This window comes from Plectropomus leopardus, chromosome 2 (assembly GCF_026936395.1).
Source record: "Plectropomus leopardus strain MGB_pleo_1.0 chromosome 2, ASM2693639v1, whole genome shotgun sequence".
NCBI lineage: Eukaryota > Metazoa > Chordata > Actinopteri > Perciformes > Serranidae > Plectropomus > Plectropomus leopardus.
In genome coordinates this window covers 28,802,378-28,829,399 of record NC_142177.1, presented here as the reverse complement: position 1 = coordinate 28,829,399, position 27,022 = coordinate 28,802,378, and the positions used below count along the sequence as shown (strand labels likewise).

Below are 27,022 nucleotides of genomic sequence, written 5' to 3'. Positions count from 1 at the left end.
CAGATTTCTTGTGTCCAAAATTTGCTTCAGGTTTCACTCAGTTGTCAAGATAACTCAGTAAGTGGGTCCGTGATTGGGTAAGCACTCAAGAGCCCCATGCAGGGAAAGAAGCTGATATACTGTACAATGTATGAATGTACTGACTTGTATGTCTTGATGTTGTACTATTAATGTACTATGATTATGTATCTAGAATTGCTCATAAATTTTAGCAGCTTTAGGAAGCTAAGTTAATGTGACTGAACTTGACAAAGAGGATTTTGGCCATGATGATGTTGGGAGATCTGCAAATTCTGTTTTGTTCACGTGTTTATAAAATATAAATATGACTGAGCAGAAAATAGATATATGGCTAAATAAACTTGGTTGGAGTTGCTAAAAACTGAGTAAATATAATTGCATTTTAAGTGAAATTAACAATTAGATATAAAGTCAACATTAAATTAAGATCAGTAGTTATATTTACTTATATTTTTCAAGGCAGTCGGTTTCCTAGACTTTTTAAAAGTAAATTCAACTCAAGGCTGTATTATAGGATGTATATATATATATATATATATATATATATATATATATATATAAAGCTTTCACCTTCAGTTTAGGTAAAATTCCCTCTTGTCGCTGTGTGGTTTGATGCACTAAAAATCAAAGTTGAGCTGGCTTCAACTTTTTACAGCTCTCCGCTGATTCTATTTATTAATTTATTTAGACTTTGTTGACTCATTATTTTTAGTTTTTGTTTTGAATGCACACTGTGTATATAAAATTTAGCAGAATAGCTTAACAGACCCATTCATGTTACCGTCAGACTTTAGTGTGCTTAGATACCAACCAATATACACCCAGCTGTAAATACCCAATTTGGCTATTTACACCCAAGGTGCAAATAGCATTGTTAGCTATGTACATCTGGGTGCAAATGGTATCGGCCTCTAAATAAATGTATAAAATGCAGAAGGATTATTTCAGAAAAAACTGGGAATAAACATTTTACGCAAAATAATGCTTCCATTGGTGGGTATGGAATAAAGAACTGTATTGGCATCACTTTAACGGTACTTTTTTACAAATACAAATAAAAAAATAAGAAAATCTTAAATGAACACATTTTAGCTCAGAATATTGAAATGGCTATTTACGTGAAATTGGCATATATTGCTTTTCTCTCACTTGATTACACACATGCACATCCCTTTGAGCCGCCTGCACCCTCCAAGCAAGCACGGCTTGCCGCGATGAGCTCGGTGTGATCTCTTGTTTGCTGGAAGATGAAGAATATGGATATGACTGGACACACATTATAGGCTGTGGGTCATCAGGTGGTCTTTCTGGCCGCAGCTGCCATATCAGAGAGGAAGAGAGAAAAGAACAAAAAAGAGAAAAAAAACAAACAGAAATTAGTCTGTGCAAAGAGACGGCAGATGGGAGAAAGGCTGAGAAAGTAAAATAACACAATATGATGGTTGAAGAGAAAAATGAAGGAGCTGGGGATGAATGTGTGAAGGTGATTTGAGATTGCCAGAGGCCAGATGTAAATAAAAGGTAGAGTCACAGAGCTTTGCTTTCAGTGATAGTGAAGTGAATATTAATGGTCAGCCCACATGCCTTGTCATCTTTCTCCTTGACTGATCATGGCAGCACGCTGCACACTCACCATAATCATGGTCCAATCTCAGAGATGCTCAGGAGGACGGCACGGAGAAGCTAATTATGCGATTGTTCACACCTTTCTCTTTGGAAATAAATTAAATTTAATATCAAAACACATGCATCACCAGCACAGCCACGCAAACACACAGCCAGGTGAAAATACACATAACACTTACAACAAGGTGCAGAAATATTCAAACACAAGAAAATCTTAAAAAACAGTACAGATCAATTTGTAAGGTCTATGTGCTTATAATAATTTCAATGCCTTATTTCAGTTAATAACTAAGGGAATTACGGAACTTTGTAAACAAGTGAATAAGTATCATTGTATGTTTCGCATGTTTGTGAAACTATCCTTTGAAAAACAAAAATCTTGTTGGAAATGCAAGATTCATTCTAGCAAAATAAAATTTCAAGCTTCTTTTTTTCTAACAAATACTCAGTGCAATTATGTTGTATCATTTTGAAAAATATCACAACACATGTAAAAATGTTTCAAGCAACTCAGGCTACCTGAATACGTTCTGCAAATTTCAAGTGGTTTGATTTCTGTCAGCAACATCTAGCAGATTTTAATATTTACAAAAAATATAAAGTTGTGATAGAAAAAGTAGAAAATAAGTCAGGTTACTGTCTTTGTTCTTCTTATTGTCAACAAATCCACTAAAAAGGCCAAAATTAGCAACATATTGATCCTTCTAAAGAATGCATTGCCTTTGTAGCCAAAGTTTGATATTTCTTTGTACCATAGATCTCCTTTGTTGTCCAATAACTAGTTTACAGTATGTTCACTGGTGTATGCAGGATCAGCTCTAAATAAACAGTTTACTTACACCTTCCTGCTACTGTTTTTAATCACTAGGGCACAAAATGTGGGTTAATACGCAGCTAAAAGTAGTTCTCAAACAAATGCACTATTTGCTCCTGTTCGAGAAACATTTGTTTAAAAACTACAGTGCCAAATTATTTAAGGATTCATAACCTGTTTGTAAAAATTCTCCTATAGGAGAGAATTGGCTTTCAGGGTAGGAAAGACTGGTACATTGTCACTTTTGGTCTTTTCGTTGGATTTGTCAACCCAGTCGCCAGAATAAATGTTAGCAATGTATGTTTCAGCAAAGCTAACACATTTGTATCAGGACTGTCAGCATTAATGCGTTAATCCTAATACGAGTCCAGAATGAGTTTTAAAGCTAGAGTGATGGTACTGATATCATATAAAACTATAAATCCCGAGGAATCCAGTGGTATCATACTGGTGTCACAGTAGCTTTTAGGGAAGGGTGCCGAATAACGCTCCAAAATCACACTAAATTTTAGCGTTAAAAAAGACAGCATGGCCATTTCACAGGGGTCCTTCTGAGTGAAAATGGGTTGTGTGGGTTACCATGAGTCTGTCATTTGATTCCAATTCAAAACAATCTGGTAAGAATTGCTTTACCTTGTCAATGTGGACTTCATAACTGTTTTGAAATACAAAATACTGTAATTGAAACATTTGATTGAAAAACGTGATTCATCATGGTTAAACATTGAAATTCTGCGATTAATCATGATTTAAAGAATTTAATCATTTGACAGCTAATTTGTATGTTTTTCTGTAGCAGATATGTTGAAACAGAAATGTTTGTGGTTAATATGTGATTATGTTTAGGCAAAGAAACCGCTTAGTTATAGTCAGGAAAAGATCATGTTTTGGATTAAAGTATCCAGTTTTGATAACAAAATCACAGCTGGAAATGCCGCCCATGTCTCACTAAAAAACACCCTGTTTTGGTGGCACGATTGACCCTTCGCTAAGCCCACTGCCAACAAAATACAATGCCAACATTTCTTGTGGTGACTGGGCTGGATTTGTTCACAATAGTAAAAATGTGGAATATCACATGTCTATTCCTTTGATATTTACCTATTTGGACAGGCTTTCATAATTTGTACTTCCAAACCTCTCAAGTTTCAATCCTTCACTCTCTCATCCTCATCTAATATCCCTTACTGAACTTTTACTCCTCTCCTCCAACAGCTCCCCACCACTCCTGACTGGGAGCCTCCAGGCTCTTCTGGTGGGAGTCTCCATGATGCCACTCTTCCTTTACTGCCTGCTGTCCACCAGTCTGCTCCCAGTCCAGCTCTTTAAACGAGTTCCCCCTGGAGTTTCTCCCTCTGTAGTCCCTCTCCCCTTGATCCTGGAGAGGCACAGAGCGGGCTGAGGACGCCGCCAGGGACGTCTCTCTGCTGTCCGACAGGAGAACCCCACTCCCCGAGCTGTATTCGCTGTTTGAGTCTGCACCTAGAGCAACGAGAAAACAAAAGGACGAGATGGACAGATGGAGAGAGGGCTTCTATAAACAAACACCACATGAGAAAAACTAGGCTGCCCAAAAATCCATTGTTGGGATTGAACCCAAATCCGCATGATGGTATCTGAGCTGCATTGAGCTGCACTGTGACTTCAGTTCAGACTAACTACAGTATAATCTCTTTTATCAAATTGTGCTTAATTTGACTTCGAACACGATTATTTGGATATCATATGCATGCAGGGAAATGTATGCATACATGTACAAACTATTGTCAGTATATCAAATCTTTCCGAATATGCTTCAGAGAATTGGTTCCCAACTGGTGGGTTGCAGTCCAAAAGTGGGTCGCAGGTCCATTCTGAATGAACCCTACATGACTCCTGAATATGTAAGGTTTGTAAAAAAAACCATTTTATTTTCAATTTCAAGCAATAACATTCACTTTTTGGTTGCAGTGCTATGTATCTACTAAGTTGAAAGTAACTACACTTCATTTTGGCATTATTTTTATGTTTTATTTGATTGTGTTATAAGCCCACATGCACATGTTTACATTTTATGATATAAAATTGAATATGTGGTAATTCATCTTATTTGTGGATCCTGAACTAATGACTAATTTGCAAAAACACTCAGGTATAATGTATAATGTAACCCATGTTCCTGTTTAGTTCAGCATGTGATGTTTACAGCTGATTAGCTGTAATATATAATAACATATAATGACACTGTCATACTGACTAAGCTGAAGATAGATAGATTTAAGTCCCAAATCCTATTTTTTTTATTTTTATTTTTTTACATTTTTCATGACAGAGTTGACGTAGTTGCTTCTCACATATTTTCTGGTTGTTAATGAACTATGTGAAGAGTAGCAACACCTTGTGCTGCAACTTGCAGTCAGAACTCAAAATAGGCATTGCGATGCTGATAATTAGAAACTCAGCTAAAGGTCTTCCGCTCTTTAATTGGGGCGGTTCATAAAAGCAGCCCGTCCACTTGACTCCTCAGTGTTTTTAGTGTGCTCCTTGTGGGTTAATAGGATCAATTTCATGCCTGTATGTGCCAGTCTGTTGACCTTTGGTCTCTGTGTGGCTGTGAGTGCTTCCACATAATGCTCTCCTCGAGTCAATATCTCCTCGCACTAAGTCAGCCTGTCATTAACTGCAGACCTGATGATGATGATACAAAAGAACTAACTGTTCATATGACGGGTCCAACAGTGGACGGGAGCCAGGAGGAGGCTAATTGTCATGTTACAGGTGATAAAGACATTATGATATAGGACAAATAAACAGAGGGAGCTGAGAATTTTGTAGTGAACAGGGTAAGAGGTTGTTAAACAAATTATTCTGACCTGTGTGCAATTCAATAGAATATACCATATAAAAAGCACAAATCTTTAGGCAAGGACTGTATTATGTATCACGTAGTATCAATCAGCAAATGTTATTCCCTTTGAAAACGCATTAAACATTTCATTCTGAGCACATATGAACACTGAATGTAACCTAAACAAATGCATATGTCAATTTCAAACCATGAAATTAACACTATGAAGGAAAAGACAACAAATATAGTGGAAGGAGCTGCTGACAAGCTCCTGTGGCACCATACAGCAAAGCAATGTATTTTTTTATTCCTCATTAAACTTCAAAGGTAGAAAACAGAACTATGCATCAGAGACATGTTAAATGTCACACTTCTCTTCTCAAGTTAAGAGACTCTGAGAAGCAAAATACAAATTGGAAATCTGAATCAGTAATACAGGCCATGTATGTGCTTATTAGGGCTGCACTGGTAAGATTTACATGATGTCATAACCATCTCAGAAAATATCAGGGTTTCATGGTGTACACTGTTACATTATCACTTACAATGACCCTTAAAGGAATGAGGGTGTTTTCTTTGGTTCAACAAATGCTTTGTATAAATTAAAACCTCAAACCATTTTTTTTAAATGGAGGTATGTGTAAAAAGTCTGACAGTTGAGGAAGAAAGGAGATTCGCATGCACAGTCGAGATTCTCCGTCTGATGGTGCAGTTTTTTTCAATATCGCATACAAGCAAATATACACAGTATTATAACCATCGATTTTTATACCATAGTATACCTTGAAAATCGATAAAACTGCAATCCAAGTGCCCATACAAGGATTTTACTCTGGTCATATGTTGCTTTCACCGTATAACTGAAAACAAGGACAACAAGCTGCACAAACACAAACACTTGACTACTATAAATATGTATACAAGTGAATAATATACAAAAACTCCCCTTATGGTAATAGTACTTTCCAAAGGCAGAGGCCACCCAGAAGGTAGAAATGCCATACAACACCGCAAACACTGTTCAGGAACAGGACCAAGAGCTTAAGACGTAGGGCTGCTCCCTGAGAGTTGAGGTTTCAAAACATCAGTCAGAGGCCTCTTTGTCGACTGAGATTGCTTCAAGTCAAGCAGTCTTTTTTGTTTGTTTTCAAGTCAGTGTGCCGCACAGTGTATTTCGGGGGACATATTGGTCTCCAGACTTTACTGTGGAGTGAGTGCTTTTGACTGTCACGCTACTCTTTGGTAGAGGCTGCAGCTGCAGCTGCAGTGAGGAGGAAGAGACAGTCTGCACTGTAAGGCTCTGAGAAAACATTATTTTCTTTCCTTTGCTTAAAAGTGGTGATTTTACAGCTCACAGCAACTTAATACGACACATTTGGGTCCAAGCCTGTGGTGCAGTGTTTGTGACAGTCTCCTGCTTTTGTTTGATATCTATTGTCAGCTAAAAATGTTGTTGCACATTTGTTGCACAAAATTGTTGTCTCACTAAATTTCCTGCTGGACTCTCTTCAAACTTTCAAACTTTACATTGAAAACAAAAACCTAAACCATCAAATATTCATTTTGCATGGCCGAATGATTCAACTAACATAATTCTGAGTCAGGCACACAGCCACATTAAGACATTGACCTGGCACTAATTTCCCCGAGTCAGGCATCCATTGGACATGCTAGTACCCCACGTCACAACTTACAGGACTCAAAGGATCTGCTGCCAACGCCCTGGTGCCAGACACTGCAGGACACAGCCCAGGGGGGGTAGGGTCCATACCCTAACAGGTCAGAGCAAAGTCCAATTCAGGGCCTCTGACTTGTTGATGCCTGGGGTGCCACCATGTCCCACTGATGTTCAATCGGATTGGGATTTGGGACATCTGGAGACTAGGTCAGCGCCTTGGGCTCTCTGTAAGGTTCCTCTGGCCATTTCTAAGCAGTTTTTACAGTTTGTCATGGTGTATTGTCTTTCTGGGGAGGCCACTGCCATCTGGGAGTACTGTTGCAATGACGAAGTATGCTTGGTCTGTAACACTACTTGGGTGCGTGGAATGTGTCAGGTGGCATCCACATAAATGCCAGGGCCAACAATTTCCCTGCAGTACATTGTGCTGCAACAAGATGCTGAATGTTATTCACTGCACCTGTCAGTGGTTTTAATATTTTGGCTGATTGATGTATATATAAACAAAACACGGTAAAACAGTCAGACAACAGTGTATACGGCAGGGTTGGATTATGGTGTTACACAGTAGCCTGCAAATAGCACAAAACGGTAATTACTCTGAAAGTGTAATCAGGAGCAACTCTGCTAGTTAATAACAAAATACTGCACGTTTGTGTGCTTAGCCTGCTGCTGTGTGTGCTGCGATTAACCTAGAAAACATGAAAGTCCTAAAAGTTCATGTTGTTTTGTCACATGTGCCAAAAATATGTTAGAACAGATAGGAGAGATACTGCAGTGGAAATCAGTTAATGTTGACAGAGAATGTGGGACAAGGGGTCAGGGAGGAGCACAAACAAACTGGAGCTTGAACAAGGGATAATTGAAAGTAATTGCATGTACACTGCATAGCTGATAAATTATTTATTCCATACAATAACACTGCACACAGTGGACTATGAGATACGTTGTATGCATGAGAAAGAATGCAAGGCATACAAATCAGCACTAAACCCAATGTACAGTATAGAATTAACTCCTATTTATCTTTATAAAAAAGCATTCAAAATTCAAATAAAAAACATCCATATTTGAATCTAGCCACAAGCTCTTGCTGATTAATTTACACCCACCTCATGTGCATGTGATTGATGGGGCCAAGAGAAAAATGAAATAAAACATAAAAAATATGCATACCGAGCTCAGATAGCACAATGGGTTTGATTTGGTGTTGGTTTTCCTCTGCTGGTTGGATGCCTACAGCTAGTCTCAAAATTTAATCAGTCAATGAGGAAGAATAATCCCATTTGGATTGGAAGAGCCACATTAGGAATGATATCTTCATTTTTTAAAGGCGAAAACTGTTGCCACATTTGATCGGAGGGGTTTAGTCATGCCTTCAAGCATCAGTCTCTACATGCATCTGAGTGACAATTATTGGAATGAGACGGAGAGAGATGCTGCAGACTTTGAGCAGGTTAAGATTTGATGTCCAAACTCAAAGTTTTCTTGTCTCACCGACTAAACTTAAAGCTTAAATACAAGAAGCAGGGAGAAACAGTTTGCCTGTCTCTATATCCAAAGTTAAAAACACCTGCCTACCAACACTTTCAAAATGCACTAATTAGCATATTACTAATTTGTTGGTGTCTCTTAGTTGCCTGGCAACCCTTATGGTAAGGACAACACTCTAGCAAGCCACTGCAACAGTCAAGAAATACTGTATTTAATACAAGTTACTCTAAGTAAAACCACAACATGTCCATTTTACATTTCTGTTTCTGCATAGATTAAACAAACATAATATAACATGTTAGTTAGTGAGTGTAGCTGTGCTAGTCGGCAAACTTTTAAGAACTTTTTAGATGCAGTCAAGCATAAATCTTTATGCTATGCCACATGCTGCGCCGCCTCGTTTCACGTGTGTGTCAGCCAAAAAGTTGCATATGTACACACCACAAGACTACAATCGACGGCCAACATGCATGTATGTTCTGCACCTGCGTGGCACTGGAAGACAGCTTCAATACTAATAAGCCAGTTAGCACATTAACACAATCCAGTGTTGAAAGAAGAAAGCATATTTACTTTGCACCAGTGAACATCAACACAAACCATCAGGAAACATTTCTGCTAAAGTGCTCAATGGTGATAGAAAAACAACCTTACCTTACATAACTAGTTTGTTTCGATCTCACTCACTCTTGACTTTAGCCATTTGATTACATTTCTAACTTCATTTCTCTACTTGTGCACTTATATGAATTAGCCAGTTAGCACATTAAAAACACAACGCAATGCTGAAAGAACAAAGCATATTTACTGTGCACTATTAAGCAACAACACAAACCACAATGAACTGCTTCTGCTGAAGAGCTCAATGTCTAAGAAAAAACAATCCTACTTAATATAACAAGTTTGTTTCGATCTCACTCCCTCTTCAATATAGTTATTTGTTTGTTTTTCTCACTTCTGTTTCTCTGTTCTTGCAGGGAGTAGACCTGCCAGTCAGAGTTATTGCATTCACCACCAGTTCCGACATCCATTCAATGAGCTGAATTGGCTTGAAAGAAATGACAAGGGCCAAACATGGCCAGTGGTTTGGGACACGCCACACAGACAGACACTTACCGATGGCCCGAATGCTTGCTTGGTGTGTCAGGGCCTTGAGACTCAAAATAGCTCTGGTGACAACTAATGTAGACTAATGATAATCATGGTAATGGCAAACTTAAACTAAATGTTGCACTAGATTCACTCAGACTGGTTTGTGACATTGCGAGTTGTTCCACAGTGAACTATGTTGGAGAATGACAGGGTGATTTCTAGACTGTCTGACAGAGTGAGGAGCCATGTGTGAGGAGGCTGGGGATTTATCTGGTCACTGAGACGGGGTCGGTATGGAGAGCACTGGGAACCAGATGGGTGCGTTGGGGATCAATGGACCAAAGACGCCTCCAGTGTCCTGAATGCTCCACTGACCTGGCTGAGTTGATCCCAGTGTGACAGGAGCATGGCTGCCTGTCACATTATCATTCACAGTCATGCACCCAAACGTCATTCCCACCATGCATCGCACCCATGACACATGAAAAGCAGTGGATTTGTCAATAGCACTAAGTTTCACTCCATTTTGTAGCAAAGAGTGGAGATCCAGATGGACTATTGGGGCATTGTTTCCTGTAGAGATGTGACTTTTTGCAGAGGCAACAGAGAAAATACAGCTAGGGAAATATTCTGTTTAAGTTGGCTTTCAACCAATTCTTTGTGCATAATGTTATCTCAAACAAATCTTTCTTACAAAGAAAGGATGGCTAACACTTTTGGAGAGGATCACTAAATGTCTGGCACCAGCTCTCACATGATCCCTAAGGATGTCAGGATGTATCAGACTTTGGCAGTTTGAGAATTTAAAAAAGGCAATTAAAATCATTTGGAGAGCAGATTTTCCTAAATCCACACTGAATATAGATAAAAATCCCTCTTGAATAAATCAATAATTTTGCACTGTGCTCCTCAGAGTCCAATGTGACATCTTCACATGGCTTGTTTTGTTCAAAATCCAAAAATATTCAATTCGCAATGTTTCAAAACAGAGAAAAGTAGCAAATTCTATTTTTTTAGATGAAAAATATTCAAATAACATTTGGTATTTTGCTGAATAAATGAGTTAGAATATATTTTTTTCACCTATGACCTTCAATCATATCCTACCTATGTGTAAACAACAGAAACAACAGATGCTATCTACAATATGTTCAAAATTAAGTTTATACTGTAATATGTGGCCCCCTGTAGATCCTGTAGTGTTTTTTGTGGTTATTTTTGGTTATATTTGTATCCTTTAAGTTTCAGTTGTGCTATATTTAGATTCTTTATATGGTCTGCTTGTATTGTATTGAATTATATTGAGCAATATGGACTCTGTCACACAGCTGTAGTAATTAGGTGCTATGAGGCCGTTATCATCAAATAGGCTTATTTTCGCTCTCCCTGTCAACGCGTGATTAGACTCGCTTAATCTCGCATCAACCAGGATTGACTTTTGAAAAACACTCCTTCACAAGCTCATGTGTCTCATGAGGATCAATCAGTGTCAAGTGAAATTGTGCTTAAGTGCTTTTGCATCTTTAACATTGACAGCAAGTTTTCTGTGCAGTGTCCGTATAGCTGTGGATGGCCCCTCAGTGAGTGGCAGCACACCTCCACTAGAAGCTGTTGTGTCTGGGCTTTTCATTAACACCTAGGAAGGTGTCAATCACAGTTTGCTTCTGCAGGGTTGCTCATAAACAAAACAGCAGTAGAAACAAGGTCCAATTCCCCTGGGTCCCACCCAAGCGGAAAATACCACGGCTGAATGCTTAAGCCAAAACACAGGTTCCTTAACATGCAGCTTCATAATGGCCATCACAAAGTAGCTGACTGTACAGAACTCAAGGAGAAAGCTTTCTTCCTGAAATTATGTGTCACCAACTTTTTATATACAATTTTATGGTATTAGTGGCCAATTTCAGTTCTCTGAAAGGTTTTTTGGTGGTTGTTTGTATGTTTAAAGCAGCACTAATTAAAGGACTAATGCTGTACTCACATGGAATCAGGCAGACGCCTGAAAATTATATCTGGAAAACCGGATATCATTTTAGTGAACAGGAGCAGGACAGCAGGATGGTTAGAAGAATTGAGGTCAGCAGAGAATACCAGCAATGTAATGACAGATTACTGTATCTGGCCATCCAAAGTTTTTAACTTTTGCTGTCGTCCTTGACAGAATTTATAACCGAACGTTACATAGCTCAGTTGAAAACATGGGCTTACTTGACATTACTCATAATAAATATAAAATAGTTTTATTTGATATATTTCAGGGCTGTCAACAATTTATTTCTTGAATTGCGATTAATCACAGAATTTCTAAAAATTTTGCACTTCAAAACCGTTTCAGTGGCAGCAAAAAGCAATTCTTACCAGACTGTCTTGATAAGGAATCAAATGACAGCAAAAAATCGGATGGGACTAGCATTAAGTGGGCATATCTAAAAGGTTGAAACTCATGGGTTCCCATAGAAAACATTTTCAGCCTGATACCTTGAGGTCAGAGGTCAAGGGACCCCTATGAAATGGCCACGCCACTTTTCCATTGCCAAAATTTAGCCTAAATTTTTGCCTCCTTACTGAAAAGCCAGCATGACATGGTTGATACCACTGGATTCCTCGGGTAATCTCGGCATGATACCAGTATCATCGCTCTACCCTTACAACACAGCCTGGTACAGCCTCTTAAAGACAGAAATGCCAGGTGGCGATAAACACAATTTAAAAAAAAAATTAATGCGTTAATTACGTACTTTAATCGCATCACGATTAAGGCTTTAATGCTGACAGGCTTGATATATTTTCTTCCATCATTTGTAATTTTGTATAACATTACCAAAGCAACATATTGCCATGTGTGTTTTATTTTGCGATCCTGACATTCCAACAGTCTGTTTGGTTTTCCGAAGCCATCCTGTAGTTATCTGTCTGCTGTTGACCATCTGCCTGATTCCTTATAAATTGAGCTTAAGGGTAATCTAAAAAGAGTCACTTGATTTGACAAACCCAGAGAATTACCATCACTCTGCTGTTCCCTCTAGCAAGGCTGGGCATTTTAATGTTTTCAGCTCATTGTTTTGGTTTTGCAGCCTTCAACTTCACTGTTCTGGTTCAATCTCACCACTAACATCAACCTTGTTTCTGGCACCAGAACCCAAAAGGCTCCAAAACACTGTAAGCTACCAGCTCAACTCCACAGAAAGACAAAGTTAGTGTCAAGCTGGTAAAAAAATGAAGCATTTAGCGACTAAAGACCCTCACATTTCACTCAGGTGTAGGTGTAGACCAAAATCAGCCAAAAAAAGGTGAATATCAGACAAATCAGTGCTAATGTTTCTCAGAATAAGCTGGATGTGCCAATAAGAAAATGTTTGCTAATCCATACACCATACCAGTGGTAATAGGTCTACACCTAAATTTACAATTTAAAACAGAAACTAAGGGGTAACATCGCAGAGGGTATGTTTTATGATTGTGTATTAGTCCCACATCAAATGGCAAACTGACATTAAACAGTCTCTGCAAAGATATCAAACTCAACTTTTTGCTTTTCAGTGATCATCAAATTATAATAATGGGTATGTAGGAATGCTAAATGATGCCCATTTTCCAGCAGTACAACTGGCAAGCCTGTGGTCCTGTGTGGCTTAACAGGGCTTTAAATCCCTGTGGGTTTACTTGTAAGTTTAAAAAAAATATGAGTTTATGCAGTACAGCATGAAGTATACGTACCTGAAACTTCTGAGTCACTGTGCAGTTCCTCTTGTCCTGACATCTTCCTTTCGGCCTGTCGGGCTTCAGGCACGTAGAAATCTCCCTGCCGAGCCAAAGGGGCCATGAACTGGATCTGACCCTCTCTGTAGATCTCTAGGAACGGGTGTGCACACAGCTTCCTTTCCTGCAAGAAATAATCTAAGCTGGTTAAAAAAACAACTATCAATCAATCATTTATTCATCACATGGAACAACTCCGGTGAAATGTGATCCCATCAGCTCCTTTAACTTGTGCACTGTGATTTAGTCCATTTTTTGTCTTCTTCCATCTTTGGCTGCTGCTTTATAATTCCCCATGTTTCAGCATGGTTCTAGTAATCCCTGGTTTCTGGTTGTGGAATAACTGTCAACACATATCAACCTCAAAAGCCGCACGGTCGCTCTTTCTGAACACGGCAGTGTTGCTCTATTGCTGCGTCTGCGCAGTGCTGTTTTAGTAGTTATCCACAGCAGGAACTGGACAACACCTCACATTCCCACCTCACACCAGTCCTTATTTATCATAAAGCACACTCCTGCTCTCTTTCCTCAACCAGAGTCGTCTGCTCTGTCGCATCGCCATATAGAAAAAGAGTCACCTGGTTGAAAGGCACTGTCCAGGATTTAGCCACTTCAGTGAATGAAAAGATATTACAGTTAGCAGCTTAAACGGCCCGCTGCTGGTCACTCAAAATATACTATATGTGGCCTGCCGCACTGTATTGTTCAATCAAGCAAGTTGAATTCCTGTTTTTTTCTGTTTGCCACACAATGAAAGTGCCATAACACAGTTTATAAATTCACCAAGCAGGAACTTTATAGATGTTTTCATAAGCAGATGGTAAACAAACCTATGAACAGCTACCTAACTTCAGACCTTTCCTGCAAGATAGTAAAGCATAAAGTCGACAGCGAGGGACATGGCTTTTTTAATTCTTTCTCAGTTGCATTCATCTCATTTGTATTGCAAGATAGACTTAAGAGTCAAAATTTGGCACAAATTTAGCAGAGCTGACAGCTGTGTTTAGTGTGATGATTTACAACAAATAACAAATAATATTAATATACGTGTTTCCTTTAAAGATTGGGTGTTAATTTGTAATGAGTGGGTAAATTAAATGCACAATTCGTTCAAGTCAAAACATGTCAGTGCTTATTTAACTCTGGAGGTGCCAAAGTTAAAAAGAGTATCATCAACACGTATTAACACTAGAAATTGTGCTGAATGTGTTTGAATGTGCACATACATGTAAATGTAGTGGAAAGAGATAACACCATGGTAAGACACCAGCGCAGACATGCCAGTGATCCCACATGAGTCCCACTATGAGTGAAAATGACGTGATTTCATGTGTGGGCACCTCATCGTTTCACCCCCCTGAACTCTCATGAACTCTGTCATCACACCCCACATTCAACACATCTGAGCCTTCAGTCTGTTCATGAATGTTCAGCCTCCACACACTGACTCTGTTAAATATGCTGTTTTCCTTCTGTTACTTGCCTCACTCCTCCAGAAGTGGGAAGTCTCTCACGACAGAGACCACTCCGCTTTTCCGGGCTCATTAACCTTTCATACACCATGTTTTGTGATTCTGCTCATGCATATCCAATGTCTGTTTCTTGCACCCGTTTGGCATATGCTAAATGTCGAGCACTACTACTAGAAGCACTTTGCAGCTACAGTGCAGTATCTGAATGTGATCAATTATTTAAAGCTAATTTGTTTTAATTTGCTAAAATTCATGTCAGTTTTCTTCACTACTAGTCCATTTTACTGCAGCCAAAGGGTAACAGATTCGTTGCTGTTTGATGAAATTTAATGAATAAAGAAACTAAACGTTGAATATTATCTCTTGTTATATTCTACATTCCACTAACCCCGAGCAATATTATTCTCTTATGGTGAAAAGGGCTTAAGTAGGATTCAGAGTGAACCTTCTAAAAAATTACAGAATTTAGTGTGGTTTCAAATATAACTGCTTCCTAAAGAGAGGGGCAGCCTAGGAGGTTTTTTTTTTTTTTTTTTTACATTTGCGATATCATTATTGGTTGACTTACCAAAGCCCCTTTAACATTACCAGTTCAAGGCTGGAATATCGCACCATTATGCCGCCTTGCCATTCTGTATGAAAAGTTCGATTGCAAAAGGGGAAGACAGAGTTTGCCTCACCTTTGAGTCAGCAACATAGGTAGTAACTACACTAAAACGGTGTATGACAGGGCTAGCTTGCAGGATGGTATCATGGGTGTGATGGGTGTAAAGTTTTGACAACATTATGTGTGAGACCCACCGTGGAAAATTATAAAAGCAGCTTGCAGCAGTTAGCAGCTAACTCAAAGAGTAAGAACAATGGCCAAAAATGTCTGAAAAATGGGAAAACAATGAGATTCGGGAGCGCCTTACACTCCGAGCAGAGGATAAGATCAGCCGCCATATAACAGACATGATAAATAATTGTTATTACCATGTTATGCCTGTTGTTTATAAAGCACATGTATATGTTATATGTCACACTAGAGGCCAACTCTGTTGTACATAATGCATATCCAGCCATAAGCTCATGTTATTTGGGGAGACGTGGCCCTGAAAAATTTGGTAAAGCCTGCTTTAAACAATAAATCATTTCCTACACTATGGCATATTCATGACATCTCTCCAAGAGTTAAAACAGCTTAGATCACGATTGTCTCTTGTCGGATCCTGGGAGTACAGAGTCCCTGCGCCCCTCGTTGACGTTCCATTTTCAAGCAAAGTGGAAGTGGTGACAGGTAGGTTACTGTTTATTGGAATGACGGCAGCGGTGCAAACGAAAGGATCTGATAATCAGGCTTACAGACAGCACAGACACGCATATGATTCTTCACAGGAGACAGCAGACTTCTTTTCAAACTCCGGCCTATCATCTCGCTCACCATCTGTCTTTCAGCCCAATTATGACAGCAGTGACGTTCCTCTCGCTGCCGTATGCAGGAACAACGTTGTCAGTTTCAGTGATTTCTGCAGCATCAATTATTGGAGGATTTTTCCTACAGGAACATCTGTGTTTCCTCACTGACTTGGCTCATCAGCTACTGCTACATATTGCATAGTGATGTACACGCATAGATGCAGGCTCACACACAGATACACTTACACACACACACACACACAAACACACACACTGACACACACACTAGTTTAATTTTGCAGTTCAGACTCTATCAATAAATGATCAAATGTGAAAATGAAGAGAAGTGCAGACACGGTTGGTAAACAGCTACATAGAGGTGTTTGATGTTAATATTTCACTGGTAAATTCTGATTCGTCAGAGTATTTTTGCTTTAATTCACAGAGTACAATGGTTGCACAGGAAATTGACTAGTTGGTGCCATAAGTTACACAATAAAGGATTGGTGAGAAACTAACAAACATTACGGCAGAAAAAGAAGGACAGAATAAGAGTGGACTCAACAGTCTAATGGCACACTTAAAAGATCTAGGCACGAATGCATTATATGCTAAGGGTGGGCTGTAAAAGCACTACATTTAAAGGACAATATTAGAACCTCCTCACTAAAAATTAATACAGAGTGAGAAAGACTCTCCCGGACTCTTAGCAGCAGCCTACAAGTCATTACAGGGTGAAGAAAGTGGACATCTATTTGCTTTACAACATCCTGTCAAGAATTACTGATGTTTTGGACTGATGATTAGGGAGGTCTTATAAGATGTCCAAATTTATTATGGCATGCATAACAACAATTTTGGATTTGCCTTCCAGTGTTTATGGGATCTTGGTCTTTGGTCCAATGTCACTGGGACATTATTACTTACATTGTGGTAAATGGAAACATTGTGACAAAATTGTGTTTACTCTTGAACATTAGTTCAGCAAAATGGCCCCATAGGTCTCAGTGAGTATGCAAAGGAGCAGAGCAATAATGGGACCTAATTAGTCCTACAAAATGGCAAGTGACATGTCAGGTTAAAAACAGATTTGGATTTCTCGAAATGCAAAAAAAATTGCGAGAAGGTCAAAACAACTCATCGGGGCCTACTGAGCCACACGTTTTGTGCTATTGTGACTGAAGCTATTTGGCTGCCCAACCATTGCTCCGTGATGCTCTTTTTTCCCTCGTTAAAATCGAGGTATACGTTAAATTCTGCAATTTATACTCTTCTCTTCAACGCAGCTTGTATTTTCTTTACTTTTGAAACTACATCCGCGGTAAATTGTTTGTCAGTCTTGCAATGCAAGTTACAACATTTTTATCCTGAGATTGTGCTTTTTTAAAGATCACAATTACATAGGATGCACATCACGATATGATGTATTTTCATAGCCAATATTAAAACATAAAATAAAACAATTATTTTAAAAAAAATTAGAAAAATGAAAAAAAATATGTGCAGAATTCGCAGGGATTGGTTGAATTTGCATAAACTGTTGTGATCCCAACATTGCAGAATCCTGGAGGGACTGGTTTGTTGATTTTAGGACTGATTGACAGTATCTATCATTCTAGATTTCTTGACACTTTATTTTAGGCTACTTTAAAGTGGAAATAAACAAGTTTTTGTATTAACTCATCATTATGTAATAAATGTTGCTTGCTCAATGTAATGGCTTTAGAATATTGATACCATCAGTGTTTAGGTTGGTTTACTTTAAGTCTTACTTTCACTTTGAAATTCTGTCTGCTACCGGGTACGATCTCCCAAGAAAATGAAGGCTCGATTCACAGCAAAAGAGAAGCACTCCACTGTGCAACCAAAATTTGAAGAGGATAACACTTTTGTTTTCCTGGTAGCTATCAGCTACCAAAGAGTATTGGAAGTTCCATGCACACACTATCCCCAGTATGGCAACAGTGGAAGTAACTGTGGAAAACAAAATGCCGTGAATCTGAGAAAAATAGAAAGCAATCTTGTTTTCTTTGTGACAACATCTCAAATTGCTATATAAAAAAAACATATATATTCTCCTGGAAAGCTATCAGGCTTCACACAAAGCCGAATGGATCTTCTGTGCATCTGCCTCTGTAACAGATTGTTTCAAAGTTTCATGCCTTCATTCCATTATTTTTGTTTGCCTTACTCCTGAACATCCACTAAAAAAATTATTCCACCTCAAATGAATTCTTTGCAGAAACAGAAGGCAGAAGCTGTATTAGCGCATTAAAGTTTCAGATGTTCTTTTCATTAATGAAAAAGTGACTGCTCTTTGGCAGGAGGTTGAGGGTTGAGTGCTTCTGACTTTTTCAGACCAACAGTGATGGCCAGACAAGTGAGTGAAGAATAAAGGAATGCTAAATGCTAATTCATTCTGAATGGATTAATATTCAGTGAGAGGGTTCGCTCTCCCAGCGTGTGCGCTCAGCATAACTTGCTGATTTTATTGCTTCATGAAGTTCTCCTGGAAGTTAATAACTAGGGTACTGTTTTAAAATAATAAGAGAATTTCAACTATGAATAAGGACAAAACCAAGACTTTTTTTCTCTAAGAATCACAACTTGTCAAACTCAAAACCACTGTTTTATATTTTATTAGCATGTGTAGTAGACAATATGCATCTAAGACTATGACCAGCATTTGACCCCAGTATATACCTCAACTTTGCAGAGAGGCAGATAAAATGATACATGTATGCTAAAATAAGAGAGGTTTACGTGCAGAAGGGTAGGACTTAAAATGCTTACTGTCTCTGAAAGACGGGACTGCCAAGAGCCAAAACAATTAGTTGCTTACTCGAATAGAAGACTGACAGAAGTTAATTGGTAGCTATTTTGATGATCAGATGTTAACAGGTCCAGTGTGTAGGATTTAGGTGCATCTATAGGTAGAAATGATGTGTAATATTCATAACTACATTACATTTTAATTAGTTTATCATCACTTAAGAATTGTGGTGTTTTTGTTAGCTTAGGATGAGCTGTTTATATCTACATATGTAGTGAGTCCTCTTCCAAGGAGCTGGCCATGTTATTCTACAGCAACCCAGAATGGACAAATCTAACATTCAGTGGGGCAATTTGTGTTTCTGCGTTGGCCACCAAAATTCTCCAACAAGCTTGGCACACAGGTGAAGATTTAGTTCCACAACCTTAATGTAAATGCACCAAGCAGGAACTGTATGGATGTTTTCATAAGCAGACGGTAACCAAACCTACAAACAGTTACCTACCTTCAGACCTTTCCTGCAAGATAGTAAAGCATAAAGTCGACAGCGAGGGACACCACTTTTTAAAATACTTTCTCAGTTACATTCGTCTCATTTGTATTTGACTTTTTAATAATCCATATGCTTTGAGATACAGCCCCAAGGTATTTTCACATTCTCTAATTTGGCCCTCATTTAAAAAAAATGGATAACACTGAATTTGACCTTTAAGTAAAATTTAAATTTAAATTTAAATTTAAATGATTTTCATGCAAAAATGTTCTCTTGTTACACATGCAAGGGATTTGCTGCTTTTCTTCATCTAATGTGATAACAAACTAAATAACTTTCAGTTTAGATTGTTGGTCAAAGAAAACAAGCAATTTTGAGTTGTATTAATAGGCTTTAAGACATTGTGATTTATTCATTTTTTTTACATTTTATACAACAAAGAATGAATTAAAATAATTAGTTGCTGTCCTACAGTGTTTTATTCATTTTTTTATTATGAGACCTGAGGACATCTTAATTATTTGTGCACTCAAACATGGAGCCTAAAGCCATCACTTATCACTGCTGGGTAAGTAAAGAAACAAGCCTAACTATGTGATGAGGTGATGAGGTTTCTCTGTGTCTTAAAAACTGAAGACCTGTGAGAAAGGGCAGGCAAATAATTAGACCTGCAGTGGATTCGCTGCACGGTAGGCTTTTGTAATTGAGTAGGGGATTGAGGACGGTGTACTTATTGATTTTTGTTTGATTTTCTCCAAACTCTTCTCCTGCAGTGTCAGGGCCTCAGGAGCCCAGGAGAGCACTTAAGGCAATCCAGAGTAACAGGGTCATAGTAAGGTCATTTTTTTTCTTCACATCCTCCAAGGGACAGATTTGGTGATATTTTTCACCAGAAAGATATGATTTTGTTTCTCAGGCATGAAAACATTATTACATTGTAGCATTATTAAGGGAAGAGACATGGGAAATTACAAGAGCCAACAAAGCATGACCTCACATTACTTTGACTGAGGACATGGATATATCCATCCCTGCTTGATGTTGCTGTTTGCTGTTTGTCATGAATCATAGCAGGTAAAAAAGATGATTCTGACCATCACCATCAATGCGTTTCAAAATTAAGTTGAGATATGGAAGGGGACAGCAGTGATCCAATTCTTCTCAGAAGCATCTTTAAGAGAAGACGCTTCCCTTCACATGATTTTCATGCATACATCAGCCACTTGCCACAGCTATTTCACGGGGAACCATTCAAAGGTACCATTGAAGCTATTATGGCTTCTAGAAAGCTTAATTATTGAGCTAATTCAAATGTCACAGTTAAATAAACCTTGTAATTATGGGGCCTTGTTGTCCTGAAACATAGTGAAGGAAAATCTGCTTCAACAAAGGATTATAAATGAATGAAATTTGTACAGTGTAGGGGATTACCAAAAACATCACGCAAAAAGGCTCGTGTGTGTACACACACAACCCTTTAATCAACTCTTCAAGGACTTTCTCATGCTAGCTGTGTATTTATTATTATTTGTAGCCACTCTGCAGTATGCGTCCCGAGGGAACTGGTAAAGGATATTCTACACGAAGAAGAGGATGTGTGAGTATCCTCTCTTTCCAGGTTCCTCGCCTGAGGAACAACATCTGCACGGGACCCCTGTGCAAATACATCACATGTGTCCTTGGATAAATAAATGAAACCGTACAGGGTATTTTTAGCTCAAAACAAGATTTCCGGGCCCCCTGGCACAACGTGGTTATGTACTTTTGCTTAGAAAGTCGTGGAGGCTCTGTACACCACACATGAATTATATAGTATATAAATATATTCAAAAACAGACAAAAAAATCATATTACGATTATTTTAACAGATGATGCAACTGCAATATGAGTCATAATCTTAGTGGGATAGGTAATTTTTGCATTTAATTTTCACTGAAAAAATAAATGAATGAAAAATTTGATGAATTCATTTTTGCTGTGGTCTGTACCAAACAGGCATGCTCCCTTATGTCTGGAATAGTTACATTTAAGCAATTTATGAAGAAAATGGATGGATGGATAGCATGTGAAGGCCTCAGAGATTTGTTTTTATAGATCTGTTAATTTACTACCATAACAGATAAAATAAGTGATAAGGTTGTGGCAGGTGCAAAAACTGTTGCATATACACAGAATAATACAGATTGCCAAAGATTCGATACTTAGATCTGATGACACTCACTCAACATAGGCGCATATGGGTCAGTGCAAATGATTTCCCATTTCCTATCTCTGACTATAATAAGTTATACTACATTAAATTATGGCTTGTTTTCTGTATATTTAAACACTGAGTACATTCACATGGACGTGAATAACTGGTTTATGATCAGGGTTTTGGAGTATCCCGTTTATGCGTCTGAGTGTGCAAATAACCAGATTCCGGTTATGAGAAACCTGAATATATTAGCTCTAGAAAACAGGATGTATACAGGCAATATGCATAACCTGATAACACCATATTCTGAGTATTAACATAATCTGGATAAGCCTCATAAACAATTTATTCATGTCCATGTATTTGCACTGGATGATACAAATAAATCTGTATTTTTCTCCATTGTTGTTTGTTGTCTTTTGCAGCTTCTCCTTCTTAGGACATGAATGTTTAAGTGTTAAATTGTGTGGCTTGTTGTAAGTGTACATTCTCCTAATCTGTTTTACTGAAATTTCTTTTCCGAGCAGCAATTCAGTAATAGACAAAGGAGGAGTAAATTTCTCTGCAGTGAGTAGCTGGAAGTGTTGGTGGGGAAGACAGCACCGAAGAGCTCTCTGCCTCAAAGAAGAGATATTTTACCAGCGCATAAAGAGGCACTCTGGGACAGCGTGACAAATATAGTGAATACATTTGGGCACCGGAGGCGTAATTTCAACAAGGAAAAAAGTGCTGGTATTGTAGAGGCGCAATAACCAAAGTCAATTCTGACATAAATAAAGCTTACTGTATGCATGAGCTACCAGTGGTGGTTCTGCAGAGGAGCCATTAACTCACAGCACACAAAGAAATAAGACATGTTTTTCCCAGGTGGTGCTTTATCTTGGCTTGGTTTAAGAATGCCCTCAAATGCATACCATGTTATATCTGAATCCAAATTTGTTCTTTAAAATGTCAAAAAAACAGCACGTTTTCCCACCACATACCAACAGTAAAGATATGAAACTTACAAATGTTTGCCACCAAAACGAGGCTGTAAAACCATGTTCGGCGTGATGACATTCTGAATCTCATTTAGCCACTTGTAAGCAACGGCCTTTTTTAAAGGCAGATTAAGGCAGGCATGTCCAAAATCTGGCCCCCAGACCAAGTTTAAACGGCCTTTGGCTTGACTTTCAAAATATGCTATATGTGGCCCTCCATTCAATATTGGTTAATAAAGTGATTTCATTTTACATTTTTTCTGTTCACTTCATGATGATAAGAGTATCACACAGTTTGTAGGCATGCCAAAGTCAGAACTACGTGGGTAAAATGAATGTGTTTTCATAAACAGACTGGAAACAAACAGTCAGTTACCCAACGGCACACATTTCTTGCTAGGTAACAGACATGGCCACAGCAAAGAAGTCGACATTGAGGGCTGTTGAAACATGAAACAGTTGCGCTTGTTTTGTTTGCTTCTGATTTCTTTTTTAAAAATTTGAATAACCCTTTTATTTTCACATTATCCCATCTGGCCCCCATTAAAAAAAAGTTTGGACACCCCTGCAATAATGTTATATAGTTTGCCAGTAATATTAGTAGCCTAATCTCAGAGGAATTTTATTTGAGATAATATTTAATCATTTTTTTAAAATATATTTTAGGTTTATGTGGCAAGTTTGCTGCAAGAATTTATTCAAAAACAACAATTTTAATAATACTCATAATCAACAACAATCCATATTCATTCTCAGGTTGAGTTTTCTGCTGTAGAGATGATATTACAGAGATTGCTAAGGGAATAAATCAAAATTATTAAAATTTTCCAGCATTTGACTATGTCTAAAAGCAGCAATGTTCAGAGTGACACTAAATCCCAGGAGACATTGAACTTCCTGTATCTTAGAGTGTCAGCCTTGATGAAACAAAGACAGTGAAAAATTGATGGAGAAACACGAAGATCTGCTGCCCATGGGGAGATAGACGGGAAAAACAGAGAGGAAAACAGCCGACAAATGATCATTCTGAGTGCCGAGATGGATAAAAACACCAACCTCTGCCTCAACAATGGCCCCTTGTCTCCTGAGGAGAAAAGCAAAAGAATCTGAACAACATGCTGTCAGCAGTGAAGAGGACAGCGGATGGAACATAGTGGCAGATAAGTGCTCCCAACCATTGTACTGGGTTCAGATAATCTGCAAACAGGGCTGTTTTTAGGGATATTAAGTCAAATTTAACATTTCTTTGTAAGCAAGAAAAACTCACCATTCAAGCTATTTCTAGTCAACCATTAGCATAACAAACCATAACACAAATGGACAAAATACAGGTTCAGTACATAATTTTTGACATTTATTATTCATGTTTTATTGCCAACAACTGACTGTAACTTAAAAAGTGGGACTTTCCCAACTTTCTTGGTTGTCTTTAACAGCTGGAGACTGTGTATGAAGATGGACGACACGTCTCAGTTTATGCTAAGGGTGGGCAATATGGCCCTTAAAGAATATCATGATATTTCAGGGTAATTTTGCGATAACGATATTCTTGAAGATATGACAAAATACTGAAAATTATATGGAAAATATAATTTTTAAAATTAATTTCAAGAGCATAAAATTGTAGTGCAGTGTTATTGTTTTACATGTCAGCAATGTCACAGTTTGCCTTAAAATATATAGTGAAAACTAAACAAAAATGATCAAAGTGAGTTTCAGATTCTATGCAAATAAAAATCTTCTGTGATTTCCTTCCAGCGTTGACTTTTACTTTAATAAGGAGTGCAACTTACAAGCATCTGCAATGCTAGGCTGAGCCAGTGTATGCTGTCTGCTTGACCCACTAGACCCAATCACAAGCAGCACCATTGATCTCGAGTACACTAATTGGAAATCGTCACCATGTCAATCATGACGTCAAATACCCTTTTTATAGTATCAAATAACTAATTAACACCAAACTTATCAGAAACACGAACACTTGAACAAACATCAGTGTGACAAAAACTTTATAACATGTACAGCAGCCAGCAGCCAGGAGCAAATCAATGTGTTTCGACTTCACTTTTGAGAAGTTTTTATGTCGTCTATCATTTTTACAGTCTTTTTATTTTTACAGTTTTTTACAGCTTGTGAACTACTTTCTATGTAAAGGAATGGTAAAAAGGTTATGGGAACATCTAAAAGATGTGATGTTTTGTGCACTTCAGAGAAACTTGCCCTTCTTCAGCTCTGCTGTGGTGCTAACCATGTACAACAGTATACACTGGCTTGTTAATGGAGTCCACCAACATCAACAGTTGACCTAACACAGGCACCAACCACTGGCTGTTTCCATGACATTTACGCCTTGCAGTGGCAGCCTTAAGACAGACCTTCACTTAGCGTTGGGGTTTGATTACGAATATCTATCATTGGTTCTATCAAATCATGCAAAAATGCCCTATATCTTAAGACTGTTACATCTGGAAAGCAGCAGAACTCTTTGAGAGTTGTTTTGTCTTTACAAAACTTTTCCAATTTGTATGGCCACTGGAGGTTTAGAAAGTTTATTGAAAGTCTTTGCTTCTCTACAAGACAAGCAAAAGAATCCAGAGACAAATATAGACTAGCAGACAACCAGTTTACATGCATGAGTGTTAGGCAAGTCATTTAAGGTAAAGGCACTGTGTCAACTTTCAGTGGTTATCAGAATGAAATCCAAGGCTGTGGTTTGTGGTTGATGTGTGGTTTCACAGATGAGCAACATCTATTTGAAATATACATTTACTAAATACAATTAAGTTTGAGGCTTTCAGGGTCCTCACATTGCAGAGGGCATGCAATGTTAGCAATATTTACAACTTTGTGTGTGTGTGTGTGCATGTGTTTGAATAAACATTACCAAAAATTTTTTACTGCCCAGGCCTGTTTAGCTATTCAGCGATGGTACTGATGGTGTATAACAAGTCCTACGAGAAATACACGAGTATATGAAATGCCTTCGTCTCGGTCCAGTTGTCATTTCAGTGTCATTCAGGTCATATTTGCTAAGGCATATTTGAGTTCATATTTCAGTCCACATGGTTCAGTGAATACGAAGAAGAAATGTGCAACAGATTTCTCTCGTGTTATACTTGCAGCAGAGGAAAAAACACGTCAACAGTAAAATAACATCCATCAAAGCTTGAGCATTCACACAGCTTTTTAAAAGTGAGAAGCAAGACATATTTCGGTGCTAAATGCTGCAGGGACACTACCAAGTGCAGTAGACTAACATGACTTCAAAGGTAATATTCAACTGATGGTTGATAATGACAGCAGGCTTTCAGTGGCTGCAGGGGAAAGTGACTGTCTCCCTTGCAGATAACATGTCCACAAGACCATGCCTTCTATCTTATCCCACGGGACATTGCAAACAGAAACTGGAAAATGGAATTGAACCGTTGCCAGAACTTTAACTACCATGCTGGTACTGAAAGAGTACTACACTGACAAAAATGCCACTCTTGTAACACTGAACTCATGATAAACAATTTGGAATGGCAGATATCTAGGGCTGTCTAGGATTGTTTGGGCATTGAAATTTCAGTGATAAATTTCCGCAATTAATCAAAGATTCGACCAGGTGCGGAGATGAGGACCAGAGTTCGACTTTTTGGAAACATTAGTTGCATCAGTAGATGCACCTAAAACAACATGGCAATTTAGCCACTTTGTTAGCAGTGGCTGTCCTAGACTCTCAAGGGGGCCAATGCAAAGAAGCCGATTGAGGCCGCTTAACACACCCTGGTCTTTCTTTCTTTTGTTTGTTTGTTTGTTTCTGGAGACCAGAAAGGTATGCTCGTTTCATTGTGCAGACAGTTACACTTAATGAATGTCCTAACTAACAGCAGTACCCAGCTGTCATTGGGTTGCTAGAAGGGGCCCCACTTTGTTTTGTTTTTTTGACAGCAGCAGAAATCCACTATATCGTGCCTTTATAGAGAGGTTTAACTCTTTGAAAGCTAAAAAATAGACTTGGCTTCTTTCAAAATCTTTGGAAGGTGGCAATGAGCAACAAAAGTAGAAATAACATAAATCAAGCAAACAACTACAATACAAGAAAATCACCTTAAAATTGGCATAAATAAATAAATAAATAAATAAATAAATAAATAAATAAATAAATAAATAAATAAATAGATAGATAGATAGATAGATAGATAGATAGATAGTTCCCCTGCAAAATATGTGTTGGGGGTGAACTTTGGTGGATCACAAGGCTCGTGGGGAGGCGAGTCCTGTGATTAAAATGGCACTGCAAAAGAAAATGTCAAAAAAACCAGTAACAGTTATATGTCACTGTGTGATTCAACTTTTGGTGATAAAAAAAAAAAAAACGGCTAATCAGTGCCCTTGAGGTGAAATATAACTATA

At 38.2% G+C, this 27,022-nt stretch overlaps 1 protein-coding gene across 3 annotated transcripts in view; it reads right to left on the bottom strand.

The window, feature by feature from the left end:
• Positions 1-1,015: 1,015 nt before the first annotated feature.
• tex264b (testis expressed 264, ER-phagy receptor b) overlaps positions 1,016-27,022 on the bottom strand; it is a 47,107-nt gene continuing 21,100 nt past the window's right edge. For 2 of the 3 annotated variants that reach the window (XM_088090035.1, XM_042493881.2), the window contains 2 exons: positions 13,270-13,435; positions 1,016-3,943 (listed from right to left, as the gene is read on the bottom strand). In XM_088090035.1, coding sequence (XP_087946161.1) covers positions 3,657-3,943; positions 13,270-13,435 — 453 coding nt within the window. In that variant the 3' untranslated portion in view covers positions 1,016-3,656. The remainder of the gene's footprint in view (positions 3,944-13,269; positions 13,436-27,022) is intronic. The other variant, XR_015779398.1, reaches the window with a different exon arrangement.